Source organism: Falco rusticolus, chromosome 1, assembly GCF_015220075.1.
Source record: "Falco rusticolus isolate bFalRus1 chromosome 1, bFalRus1.pri, whole genome shotgun sequence".
Taxonomy (NCBI): domain Eukaryota; kingdom Metazoa; phylum Chordata; class Aves; order Falconiformes; family Falconidae; genus Falco; species Falco rusticolus.
Window position 1 is genome coordinate 107503775 of NC_051187.1, and position 14312 is coordinate 107518086.

General features: G+C 45.6%; 1 protein-coding gene across 1 annotated transcript; it reads left to right on the top strand.

Moving 5' to 3' along the window:
* Positions 1 to 8509: 8509 nt before the first annotated feature.
* On the top strand, positions 8510 to 13965 carry EXOSC9 (exosome component 9). Its single transcript, XM_037394633.1, has 12 exons — positions 8510 to 8644; positions 8778 to 8872; positions 9417 to 9536; positions 9650 to 9752; positions 10180 to 10317; positions 10799 to 10881; positions 11219 to 11351; positions 11805 to 11893; positions 12088 to 12234; positions 12616 to 12806; positions 13120 to 13198; positions 13713 to 13965. The coding sequence occupies exons 1-12, from the start codon at positions 8579 to 8581 to the stop codon at positions 13792 to 13794; spliced, it is 1326 nt and encodes a 441-aa protein (XP_037250530.1). The 5' UTR covers positions 8510 to 8578; the 3' UTR covers positions 13795 to 13965.
* Positions 13966 to 14312: the final 347 nt, after the last annotated feature.

The window sequence follows — 14312 nt, forward strand, 5'->3', positions numbered from 1 at the left end:
GAGGGCTCAGATTCACTGCTGCAAGGGCTGGGGAGCCCGAATATCATATGTGCGCTGCGGCCTCTAACACTGGCCCCGTCATCATAGCATATTGCCTTGCAACAGAAAAGTGCTCAGCAGGTGTGAATAAGGCAGGCTGTGTACCGAGAGGCACTTATTTGAATTAGCAGCATTCTGCCCTGTAAAATTCATCCCATGGCAACGCTGGAGACCCAGCTGCCTGCTGTTCCACAGCCAGACCGCCCCCAACAGCTGTCATCTAATGGGACCTAAAAAAGAACCCCTAAAGCCCATGCATTTAAAAAAGAACACCAGCTCTATAGTACTTCTAACATATTTTCCTTTTGCCATGCTTACTGCACAGCTGTTAGCACCTGCCCTGAACTTCTCCATGTGTCCTTCCTGTAAGGACAAATCTGTGTCCACCCTTTGCCACGGTGCAGAAACTCACTTGAGAGCTTCATCTTCTTGCTTCACTGTGGTGACTGCTAGCTGCCACCCCGATGGCTCAGTAACCTCAAGCCCAACGCACTGCATTACTGAGCAGTTTGCCTCACAGACCCAGCAGGTATCTACATGCCATTCCAACCATCAAAAGTCATTCCCAAATCCTCCTCTCAGATTTTTGCACTGATAAACATGGAAATGGTGAGAGGCTCTTGTAAATAAATGGATCAAAACTTGTGTCAGGGTGCAGGTTGTACACGACAGAGCTCCCACTCGCTTCAGCTCTCTCTCTGCAAACCACTATGGTACAAGAGAGCTATCAAAAATGATGCTGTGAGAGAACAACTAAAGGTCGTGCCTCAAGCACGAGTTTCCTAAAGGCGCAGTGGCCGAGTTGCTACCTCTGTGCCCCTCCCAATGCCCAGCACAGGGTGGGGGCAGCCGGGAGGAAAGTGCCCTGTGCCCCAGGGCTCTGGCCCTGGCAGTGCCTGGGGAACAGCAGCTGCGGGTCTGGGGCCAGAGCAGTGCCTGGGGATATCAGGGATGGGGAGAGGGCAGCTGGGGGATGTTGCCAGGTCTGTCCTCACCTACAGGGAGTGATGCCTACTTAGCATCTTAGCCATATGAGGGAATAATGCCTGTGGAGTAAAAGGAGGAAAACTGTTAGATGTGGTTAAAGTAAAAAAAAAAAACAACAAAAAACAAAAAGTAATTTAAAAAGGTGTCTTCTGCGCTGGAAAACGCTAAATTTAAAAATACTCTAATCGGGCCAAATTCAGATCACTGTACGTCCAAGTAAAACCAACATAACCTCTTCCGCAAAGAGGGCCCGAGGAGAGTTTGGTCACACTTTGTTACAGAGTAAAAGCTGCAGGGCAAGCCCACCCTCAAATTTCCCCTGAATTTTGCGTGGTACATGTAGCTGCCCCAGAGCGAGCGGGGACCGGGGGCGGGCGGGGGCGAGCGCTCCGGCGGGGCAAAGCTGCCGGAGCCGCGAAGCCGGCCGGTGCCTTCCCAGGGGACGCGGAGACGCGGCGGCGGCCCCCGGGAGCGGCCCCCCTTGTCCCTCCCTGCCTCTGGCCGCCTGGAGAAGCGGCGGACTCACCTGCGGGGCGCCCCGGGGCGGCGGCGGCGGGGGGGCTCACAGCTCCCGGCACGCACCCCAGGGCTGCCGCGGCGGCGGGCGGCGGCGCGGGGGGGCGCCGGGGGCGCTGCCCGCCGAGCCCCGCAGCTGCCGGAGGAGCAGGCAGAGCAGCAGCAGCAGTAGCAGCAGCAGCAGCAGGAAGAGCGCCAGGTAGAGTAGCAGGTTGAGCTCCCACTCCATGCCGTCCGCGGCTCGGCTCGGCTCCCCGCGGACCGCTTGGTGCCGGTGCCGGCCCAGCCGCCGCTCCTCTCGCCGCCCCGAGCCTCCTCCCCTGCGGCAGGGCGGCCGGCGGGCGGAAAGGGGCACCGGGCGGAGGGGCTGCGGCCGGCCGGCCGCCGAGCCGATGCTGCCTGCAGCCCCCGCCTCTGCGGCACCTCCCTGCCCAGGCCGGGCAGCGGGGCGGTGGGGCCGAGGGCACCGTGGCGGCCGCTTCTGGGGCCGCGGCCGGAGCTGGGGCGCGTCGGCCGGGCTGCCTGGGCATGGGCTGCCTGGTACAGGAACGGTGCTCCGAGAGCGCCCGTCACCACCAAGGGAAGCTCGCTGGGGGGACTCGCCTGGGAACGGAGCCTGCCATCCCAAGTGAAATGCCCCCCACAGCGGCACGCAGGCCCTGCCTCCCCACCCTGCATTTCACATGCGTTCACCAGCACAGGCCAGCCAGCTCTCAACTTTATGGGTTATCAGGAAATGTCTCTCTCCTTGAAGACATTTGAGAACCGTCCCCTTGGCCAGGAGCGAAAACACCTGTCAGATATTGCCACAGGAATAGAGAAGTTAGATTTTTAAACCACTTGACTCAGATTTCGGTGAACAATATAATTGTGATGGACCTGCCATGACTTTTGCTTTGAAGGCGATGAAAAAACATACTTTAAAAATACCAGATGCCCGTCATGGTACTGTATGGCTAACACCCAGCTGTCGGTCAGGTAACAGAGACACTGCCCTTAGAACAGAGGGATGCACCAGGGTTAGACCTGGCATGACCTGGTGGCTCTTGCACCCACTTTCAGAAACACTGCTCAGTGCAAAAATCCCAACAACCAGACATATTTCACAGTCTCAAACTGTTGCATCTCAGCTGCCTCTGCTTCTCCCTACTCCTCAAAGACCACTAGTGCACTGAGGCTGCAGCAGAGCAGGCAAAGGTGGTGGAGGGATGTCAGCTTGGACTTGCACCTTTTGGGTAGCACCTATCTGCTTGCCCACAGGATTCATCTTGGCTCCAGTCACATCCCCAATGCCTCAATGGATTTCTAAACATCAGAACTGAAATTTCACAGAGTGAACATAAGCACTGCTGCATATATCGCAAATTTTGTCAGTGCCATAGAAAGTGTGTTACTTCCTGAAGAAATACACCCAAAAAAATGCATACTACTACATAAAGCCTCCCACATTCTTAACATAAGTATAGCATCACGCAAGTGTGAGCTAAGGAGATAGCTATGTATTGAGTTACCATTTTACACTGAATCATCTATCCTTATTGCACCTCTAGAATAATACTTTGTAATAGTGCTCGATAAACCAACTTGAAGCAATTCAGGAAAATGATCGTTCACCTTTTCTTGAAGTAGCAAAACTTCATTCTGACATCCTCATCAATACTGCAGAAAGCATTAGCTGGTGGAAAAAGAAAAGGCCAGCATCCATCATTCTCTGGTGCTCACACATCCCAGCTCTGTATTCTCTCAGGCGCAATAACTAGCACTTTCCCATTTCGCTTGTGTCATTAGCGAGGAATTAAACTACTCAAAACACAGTTTTCTTATCAGCATTTCTTTGCAAGGAATTAAAAGTTAGGATCTTTGGGAAACAGGGCAAGATTAACGCTTGCATTTGATACGCACAGAATATTATCAGAAGCTCCATGAAAGACAGTCTGCTGTGGTGCAGGAGACACTGGTGATACAATGCCTTGTGAGCGGCTGTTGTACACGACAGGGGGTCCTTCCAAACCATGCTTTTAACCTTTAACAATGACTGCATTTTAAGATACAACTGTAAATGTGAAATTGTATTTAAAATCAGCTGAATCAAAAAAAGATACGTTGCTTTGGGGGGGATTTGTGGGTTTTATGACCAAAACAGATTTCTGAAATTTCTTGAAGCTGTATGGAAGAGAAATAGTTGATCTTCTTTTACTATTAAAATGTTTTGCTTAATCCTATAACTAAATGGTGCAGGCTGTTTCTTATAGTCTGAGCAGGAAAGTGTAACAATCTGAATAAGCAGGTATGCTAGAATTCCTCCAAGTCCTTACTCCTCATATAAAGAAGCAGTCAGGCTCTATGGAGCAGTGGCAACAGGATTACTCAGAAGAGGCATATGCATAAATTTTCTAAAATGTACCTCCTGATTTAAAAGAAACTTTTCTGTATCAAGAGTTATTAGTCTCAAAAGAGGTTGGCCATACAGAACAACAAAAAGACTTGCTTGGAAAAGATTATGACTTTCAATGTTTCAAGTAACCAGGCGGTCAAGATTAATTTCTGGTTTATAACAGATACGTGGAAGCTGAATAAGCAGGAGAAATAACTGAAAAGAGCTGTTCTGATTTAATGGTTTAACTGGATCATTTATTATTTATCCCAATTATCCCGGGGCTGATACCATCTTTCCTGTAATTGCATCAAGATGCACTGTTCTAACATGGTTACAGCAGGCGATGCTGCACGTGCAGTCAGATTTTCCTTGCCTGTTTGTAACTGAACACACGTGTTCATTCAGTTATCGCTGAGTCACGATGGCACTTTGGAGAATCTGGGAATGGGGATAGTACTGGTTTGTTAGAGCTGCAAAGCTGGGCCGATTCAATTCACAGGCACCAGAAATCCAGATCACGTTATCTGAGCAATCCGTAGATACTTTTTCCACCAGTATACCAGCAGCAGTGTGATCAGGCATTCAAGGCTAATAGAACTGTGGACTGTGAGAAGAGTGGCACAACACTGAACTGAATTATTCAAAATAATCCACATTTCAAAAGAGAAAATTATCCCCCAAGTTTATTACATGTGCTATCGTCTCTTACAGATCAAATGTGACCTTAGAAGCTTTTCAGTAGTCTGGATTTCCTTTGCGTTGTATGAGTATTAACACGTGGAATGGGATCATACATATGTGGTACCAGTAAACATTTTCTGTCTTCTTTTTCCGTAGAGAAAACCAAGTTGCCAAATTAATATTCACTTCAGTTTCACGCTCCTGTGTTCTTGTATCAAGCCAGTATTTAACCTGTCTGCCAAGTAATATTTAAGACTAGGATATGAGAAAATTTTGGGTTTTTTTTTTCCCCAACAATTTTGACTTATTTCTGCCTACTCTCCATGAAAGCAATCTAGAGTTTCTATTTTAACATGAACATTTGTTACTTTTTAAGGGAATTTGAAGATGCTTCTAAAAGGCCTGAAAATCTTAAACAACACTAAAACCTAAACCTAGATGTTGGGTTTGCATGTTAGAGCCTTCAACTCTAGCTGTAACAATGTTGGCTTAACATGAAGCTTAACCCAGCAACTGTTTTCACTTGAATCAATAAAAATCATGAACACAGTTTGCGTGGAAACAGAGAAATTGTAGGATGTGGAGACAGCTGACCTCTCAGCCTTTAGCTATTGTGCTGAGACTCAAAGCTGCACATTAATTAATCGCACTCACATGTGGCAGGACAGCACTTTGGCCATTTCAGTAGCTCTTTGGAAGACTATTATAGAGTGAAATAGTCCCCCAGCTTTGTTGCTTGTCTAGAATCCAGCCTTGCAAATACTTCTCACTTCCCCAAAAGGATTGCTGGGAGCTGGGAAGTTCTGGATGCAGCACTGTCTACAAGATCAGAACTTCTGGTAGGACTCTTTGGTGCAAAAAGCTTCTTTCACAAGGGTAACAAAACCCAAGAGATTATGTGAAGGCTAAGTATGGGTGGAAAAAGCAAGACTATTTTAGAGTTTGCTCAGAAATCTAGCCTATGAAAGACAATCAAACAGACATCCAGCGAGTAGATGAAGCAGAAGTTATTACCAACTTGCTTTAAGATGGTATTTGGATGTTGTAATGATGGTTCCAAGTCCCTTTTTTGGAATAAAATTACTTTAGCATACATATTAGGCAACAGCTTTCCTAAATTTTACCGTTGCAAGCTGTGACACCTTCCTTCTAATAAGTAAGGGACAAATGTGCTTATAACTGCACTTCAGATAAAAAGCCTGTTTAAAGTGCTTCTCTGGACCGGGACCAGAATACCCCACACCTCACTGCATCAAGCTAGTACGCAAACTGTACCGTTCATGCTTTATTTCTGCCAGCTGCATTGCTTGCAATGATTACTTATCCTCCCACCTGCGTGGAACTGTTATCTGTTTCAACGCCTCAGAGGCTCTCATAAAAACAAATTATAAATGATATTATTACATCTATGTGGAGCATTTCTTCCCAAATAACCTCATAAGCTGAAGTACCACATACATCATGTTGTGTGTACATGTGTAAATGTGTATACTGGAGGCTCTGGAGGACAGGACTTGCAGCTAACCAGCAAAGGCACATCACAGTTAAGGCTACCATAGAAAAAGAAGATCAATTTTTTATTTATTTTTATTAGACCATAAAATGTGATTGCTGGAAGCTTGCTGTCAAGATGCTGAGATTCTGATGCAGTTTGTTTTTTTCTTCAGTCCTCAAATGTGATTTTCCCTCATGGCTCAGTTGGGTAAGGTAATCCAATTCAGGCATTTCAGGCTACAGAGCATTCATCTAAAATGAAGAAATGCTTCTATGTGGGCACAATAGATCATTTGGCTCTTCTTTCTGACAATTCCTGCTTTAGCGTAAGTGCCTGTGATTTATTCATGCATTTATTCACTCTGCAGTGTAAAACACTCATGCCTTTTCTTTCTGGTTTCAAACACCCAGACTATCAATTCCTATTACTTGATTACAATTGTAACTACCTTTGTACAGAAATGTAGTAATTGCTCAACTTCCATTTCATTAACCTATTTATATTGACCTTATTTTCCATGTAGTCTGCTTCAGATTTCAGGTGCTATGATTTTATGCCTTTTTAATTTGTACATGAAATTCTTTACCCTTCCTAGCACGTGTGCATGCACAAAATCTGCAAAGTAGACTTTGTGCAAAGAAGATGGTGCGAGTCAAAGGATGTAGCGGATTTCCAGCCACACCCCCCACACACACACACCCCCCCCCACCCCCCCACCCCCCCCCGACTTGGTTCCCCTGGAATCACATCCACTTCCTCCTGAAGTTCACCATCAACCTCTGTGTGTACTACTCTTGAATAGGAGCAACATCAGCAACAAAAACCCACCACACCTGCCTCCCAGGCAATAAAGGTATTAATTAGTGCTTCAGTAAATGTTTCTGGCAGAACATGTACAAGAAAGCCTAATGCAAAAGCCTGACAATCTTGTTGAATGTTCTGGTTTAATGAAAAAAAGTGTGATTCCTTTGAAAATACTGTTTCATCGAAGCTGTTACAAAATTTCTCTAGCAAAAAAGCTATTGCTGTGATTTGCTACGCAACAAGACTGCAACTCCTCACCAGCCCACTCAGTCACTCACTTCTGCCAGGAGGAGTGATGCCAAAGGGCGCTTTGCCACCAGCCTGACAGATCGAGGCACATGATGGTTCACTGGGAGAGCCGGAATTTTCCCCCCTCTAGCCTCAGCACATGCCCCAGCTGACTTTTTGTAATTGATGGAGAATAACACAGTTTAGAAGACTCCTACAAACAATACAAACCCTTTCCAAGGCTGTTGATAGTAAACAAAAAGTTCAGAATTCAACCCCAAGCCTTTACTAATGACTATTATTACTGAATTTAAATAATAAAAAAAAAGTAAAACCAGTCAGAATTTCTGCCTAAATGCTGCCAGTTAAACCCCAAGGAAAACACGCAGTCAACCATACAGCTGCGATGAGAGAGTGCTTTATGCCAAATGTTGCTTTATCTGTGTCTAGAGAAAAAGTTGCAAGTGTTACCTCATTTTTCTCCTGTCCCTTCACAAGTAGTGCTGTTTGGAAAAATTATATGCTTATTTTTATCCCTAAAGAAAGATGGCCTTTTTGTAATCTCTTCAATAGTCTTTTACACTGAGTTTTTGTGATGGTATTAACTTATCCTTATGGGAAAATGTAAAACCAGCACAGAAAAGTCAAGACAGCAGTTGTCCTCACTCTCACAAACCTGAAGTTTCTGAAACATGACTCACTTTTTAGTTTGCACTAGAATTTCAGCATGTTACTAAGGTTTAAAAAAAGACAGTATAGCTGAGATATTTCTGCAATTTTGGGTGAGAAAAGTCAGTGTCTGGGGTTGAACACTGGTGGGAAGATGCAGTAATGGGCTTTCTCATTTCAACTCGAATAGAGCATAAAAGCCACTTGTAAAGGCCTGGAATTTTTACTTACAGGTGATAGTCCAGGGTAAGAGGGAAGGCGGTTCTGGCGAATCTGAAGCTTTGGCTGCATTTTTTCTGCAGCGTTAACCGCCGTGACCAGCACGGCCGCCCCCGGAGGCTGGGCCCTACAGCAGTGTCACCGCTGGGAGAGCCTGGGACGCGTGCTTGAATTTCCAGATGGGTTTTCCCGGTGGCCAGCAGAAGCCCGCTCGGCCCCTGTCCCTTCGGCCGCTGAAGGCGCCGGGGGGGTGGGTGGGGTGGAGGGTGCGTGTGTGATGGGGGTGACTACTGTAACAGCCCCATAGCACGCAGCCGGCCTCCAAACAGTGGTTTGAGTTGTACCGAAGTTGTACCCACCGTGAGGCCGGCCCACGTGCCCGTAGCGGGGCGGCGGGGACGCCAGGTGCCGGCTGAGGGGCGGCCGGGGTCGGCTTTACCTCAGGGCCGGGCGTAAGGAGGGGGCGGCGCGTGGGCGGGGCCGGCGGCGGGAACGGGGCGCCGGCGCGCGGCGGTGATGACGCGAGCGCGGCGCGCGGCTCTTCCCCTTCATCCCGCCCCGCCATGAAGGCGACGCCGCTCTCCAACTGCGAGCGGCGCTTCCTGCTGCGCGCCATCGAGGAGCGGAAGGTGCGACCCCCCCACCCCCGGCGCCCCTTTCCCCGGCGCCCCTTTCCCCCCCGGGCCGGCGCGGCGCGCCGCCCCGCTCCGCTGCTGCCGGTGGCCCCGGGGCGGCGCTGACGCGGTGTGTGTGGGCCCGCAGCGGCTGGACGGGCGGCAGTGCTATGACTACCGGAACGTCCGCGTCTCCTTCGGCGCCGACCGCGGCTGCTGCATCGTGGAGCTGGGCAAGACCAGGTGAGTGTGGGGCAGCGGGCCCGGGGTGGGGTGGGGGGGGTGGGTGGGGTGGGGTGGGGTGGGGTGTCCCTGGGGACCGCCCCTCCCCCCGCCGGGGCTGGTGCGGCAGGGGGAGGGGGCGTGTGTCGTTCTCGTGGTACATTATAAATAACTTATAAAAGGCAGAGTTAGCGTCATCCTCCCATCTCCTCAGCCAGTGGCGGGCCTTACGTCCTGCCTGCTTCTACAGGGCCAACGGCCCTTCTCTGTACGTGGAATATACACACGGGTGGGTGTAAACATTTAGCGTTAGCTTCTTCCGTGTTACAATCTGTATTTCTAACCCTAAAAGGCAGGAGGATGCGCCAGCTCCTCCATTTGGTTCGCTCAGTTGTTGACCAAAGTCTAAAACATATGCTAGGCGCTGAATGAGAAACTCTCAGGAGTAAGAAATGCGAACTAAAAGACTAAACCTGTGCTTTTTCAAAGCATGTATTTTATCTCTAGTGGTAGGAGGTTTTTTCCTGCTAAATTCCACAACATAGGGGTTTATTTACCTTTGCAGGGTTCTTGCGCAAGTCTCCTGTGAGCTTGTACCCCCCAAGCTAAACCGGCCTACGGAAGGTATACTTTTCTTTAACCTTGAGCTTTCCCCAATGGCTGCACCTGGTTTTGAGCCTGGCAGGTATGTGGCTTTCTTGAAAAAGGCTAAACGAGGATGCCAGAAGAGCCGCTGTTTTGATACGCATAAGTATATGGTGTAATCGTACTCGATTTGGGATAATTTTCTTTGAATAGGCAAACCGAGTTACTGGTGAAACTGAACAGACTAATAGAACGATGCCTGAGAAATTCCAAATGTATAGATACTGAATCTCTCTGCGTTGTTGCTGGTGAAAAGGTAGGAAAACCTACTAGTTTCAAACTGAAGCTACGTCTAGTCTGTTTTTAAGGTCTTCTCTATCTTCTTTTGGAAACTAAAGATTCTGATTTTAGGTTAATGTAATGACCCACACATCTGTCTTTACAGGTATTTTTATCTTGTGTACCTATATAGGCTTTCTGAAGTAGTTGGAACCCTGCACACTCAAATATTTCCTTGCAGGATAAAACTTTAATCTGTACTGAAATGTTATGTGTTTTGATGTAATTAAATCCAGAACACTGGGTATCTTGGAACATAGATATCTTTCATCTTCTTGAGCACAGACCCAAAGAATATCTGCTGGTTCTTTCTGTGGTTCAAAAAGTGAAGTTGTTTTGAAAAACAGCAACTCCTGTAGAATCATGTCACAAATTACCAAGCAGTCCTGTATGCTTTTTCTCAGGTTTGGCAAATTCGTCTGGACTTGCACCTGTTAAATCACGATGGTAACATTATTGATGCTGCCAGCATAGCAGGAATCGTAGCTCTGTGTCATTTTCGCAGACCAGATGTGTCTGTGCAGGGAGAGGAAGTGACTGTGGTGAGTTGTACCAGATCATAGTAAATGTTGTGGCATCGTAGGTAGCTGTTTCTTCCTGTCTAAAAGGGAGAATTAAATGTTTGTGTAAGCAGATAAACTCCTGAGATCCTTAAGTTTTAGGATAGATGTGTTGCTATTCAAAAAGTGAAAGTACAGTAAGGAAGTCTGCTGAGTACACAGTTTTATTAACCTCAGTTTATGGGAATATTAGTTGTAAAAGATAAGTATTTTACAGTATGTTGACCAAATTAAGCATAAGACTGATGAACATGCTATATTTACCTGTGAGGTAGTAAACAGTAAGAACTGCACAAGAAGAATAAAAAGAATTTTTTTCACATTTAGATAACTAAACATTTGCTAGCCTTTTTTTCTTTGTGGTTTTTTTTAATTATTTCTTTAAATATCTTTGTACAGTACGTAACTTTACAATGAAATCTGTTTCGTAAATAATTGTCTTCTGGGTCAATTATTTTCAAAGTTCACTCCTGAGGAACGTGATCCCGTCCCTCTAAGTATCCACCACATGCCTATTTGTGTCAGTTTCGCCTTCTTCCAGCAAGGGTAAGATTGTTTTAAGTCTTTTGACAGAAATGGCGTATTGCCAGTGCTGCAGAATTTTTTTTAAACATAGAAGAGTCCTAAAAATATCTTGACAAGCCGATTTCATAAAACACTTTATCTGAAGTGATATGCCATGGGGAGATATTGTTGTGTTCCTCACACTGTAGCTAACCAGCAGCTTTCAACAGGTGACAGAAAAATTTTGGGGGTGGGCGGGGGGAGTTTACCCATAACTACTAATACAATATGTAAACTGATCCCTTTTTAAAATTGTTTTAGGGGTAGTAACTCACCTTAAACTTCTATTGTCACCTTATATTTAAAAACTTGATTCTAGGACCTATTTAGTGGTGGATCCAAGTGAACGTGAGGAGCGTGTAATGGATGGCCTCCTTGTAATTGCCATGAATAAACATCGTGAAATTTGTACCATCCAGTCCAGTGGAGGGATTATGCTGGTAAAGGATCAGGTAAATCTTTGCCTTGACTAGTCTTTCTCTTGTATATAAACTAGTTCCTGTGTTGTAATCTTGATACTGAAATATCCTAGACATTTGGAAGCTAAGAAATTAATTGCCTGTCTGATTTAATTGGAAAAGGTTACATATTTTCAGTCCTAGTGGAAGAGCGTAGTACTGTGTGGCATTTTGAAGAGAAGACACAGAAAAAAGATACTGTTTGGTCAGATAAGCATCTTTTCCCCCTGTGATTTGGCTGAGAGAGTCTAAATTAATTCAGACTGCACTCTCATGAATAGCTGGAGGCTGTTTTATTGACCCTTTGCATCAACTGGCAGCATATCCAGTCCCTCATACTAAGATGACATATTTTAAGTATTTGTGACTTTTATGATGTTCTACAGTTTTAGTTAAAACCATCTTGCTTTCACGATCATAAACTGTTGCTGTATGTGTAACAAACAGGTTTTGAGATGCAGTAAAATAACGGCTGTTAAGGTTGCGGAAATCACAGAACTAATTCAAAAAGCCTTGGAGAATGACAGGAAAGTTAGGTGAGTGTTTTGGGAAGGAAGGGAAGTAGTACATGTCTTAAAAATACCTGAAAAGTGATGTCAGCTTGTAGTTTGAACAGTAAATTGTTTTCACTTCTTTTAAATAGCAAATATTTGTATAGTTGAACTTGAAAAGAGAAAGCATTTTCAAGTGTGAAACATCCTGAAATAATGTCTTGTCACTGAATGACTAGGAAAGAAGGTGGGAAGTTTGGCTTTGCAGAATCTATACCGAACCAAAAGATCACGACCTTCAAAATGGAAAGTGCTGCCGTTGATACCAACAACGTGGAAGAACAAGCAGAGGAAATCATCACTAAAGCTGACCCTCCTTCAGAAGTGTATCTTTTCTGTTGTATTATTCAGGGGAAAACCAGGCTTCCCCTCCCCTGTGTTAGCACTGCTAGAAGCTAAACACACATACAGGGTTCCTCACGGCTTAGGTAGCCTTCAGAGCAGGTATCAACCCCAACCCAACTGGTTTGGGTTCTGACTGCTTTTGGATAACTTTAGCATGTTATGCAGAACGAGCATAAAGTGCAAAACTTAGGTGTGAAGTGACTGATTGTTGCAGTAACTGGGGAAGTACTCTTTCTTTCAGCTCCCTGTTAAGGATGTTCTCCCCTGGGGAGAAAAAAGGTACAGCTTAAAAAACAGCTGGTTTGTTCTCAGAGTACAAAGAGTTTACCAGCTGACACTAAGGGTTTTCTTGACAAATTCAGTTTTGCCAAACCGATATTGCACACTCCTGGAACAGCCCAAATTGGAGAAGGAATAGAGAACTCCTGGGGGGACCTTGAAGAATCTGAGAGGGAAGAAGCAGTGGAAGAGGAAGGTGAAAGTGAGGCTACTGCTTTTGAAGTTCAGAAGATGGAAACTGAGGATACAAGTACATTGAGGGAAGCTGAGAAGGGCAAGTATTTATTTGTCTTGATACCAGATATGTTTATTATATCACTTTATTAACAGTCTACAATTAAAATGTGACAGAGGCCCTTAGAAAGGGGGACCATTGCAGCCACTTCTCACTTGAGTTACATGCATTTGCTACTTCCACTTTGCCTGGTCGCTTCTGTTTTCTTCAAAAGAAAACTTGATTTCTGTAGTATATGGGGGGCTCCAAATCAAACTCTAGCTGCTCTGAACGTTTCTTTTAAAATGCTGTACTTATTAGTTATAGAAGCTGTAAAACTGATCACTGGTTTGTGGTTGGTTTCTTTGTTTAGATGAACCTATTGTACTGTCCGACAGTGAAGAGGAGGAAGTTATCATTCTGGAGCCACAGGAGCTGCCAACAAAAGCAAGGTAACAATCATGTGAAACTGGGAGGGAAGTGCGTAAGGAGTGTTTTCACAAAGCACTGAATTTTGGCAGGGCTGAGAAAGGTCTTGATGGATCAAAGGGAGGACTACAAAGGTAGCAGAGAGTGAGGAAGTTTAAATCTAGGCTAGTTTGCTCCTGTCCTAGGAGGCAAGTCACCCTGGCTGACCTGTGGCTCTATGAAACAGTTATAGGCATCTGACTAATTTTAATCGTTCCAAAAGGAGTGAGAGCATAAAAGTGGATGTGAATCGGCTGCTTCTTAGAGGTGCTGCAGATTGTACGTGCTGCACTACAGCTAACCTTAAGCTTTATCTCCTGAGAAGTGAGATTGCTTGCTGTATCCCTGCGCTCGTTGTGTGCAGTATGCTTCCTAGAAACTAAGTTTGAACATTGCACCGAGTGTGGTGGATGGTTGTCCTGTTATGGATGATCAGCCTGTGGTCTTTTGAAATAAAACTATTTGGTCCATTTCTTTGATACAAATGTTTGCTCACAGACCACAGGCCAACTTGAAACAAGAAAATACAAGTAAGAAAGCATTTAACAAAAGGAGAAGAAAGAAGAGAGCTGTTCGTTGAAGCCATTGTCCCTTCTTCAGAAGTGCTGTATAATAAATAATTTGGTCTATCATTACTGAACTTATTTTTGTAGATAACCTTATTTCCTGTCACCTCATTATCTGGTCCTGCTTTTATGTACGTGTTACAAAACTATTGTACAAGCTTTCTATAAAATAATTTTGCATGTAAGTGAAATTCCATAGTTAGCATCCAGCTGCAGCAGAAGAGTTGCTATTGGCCTTGAGCTGACTCAAGTTCTACAATTTGAATTGCAGAGGCAAGATGCAAAGTTTTCTTAACAAAGCAGCCTCTGCTGGGGTGGGAGTGGGCTGCATGTCGGCAGAGTTCGGGTGGTTTAATGCCAGCAAATGCTTCTTCTAATTAGGGTAGCTATTCACCACCCCTTGGAAACATTTCATACCTTGGAATGTTCTTCACGGGGGGGAAAGGGTGTGCTGTGACTGAGGCCTTGCCCGTGTCCCTCTGTGTCTTGCCTTTCACTGATTCTCCCTTTGTACAAAACCAACCCGAGATGC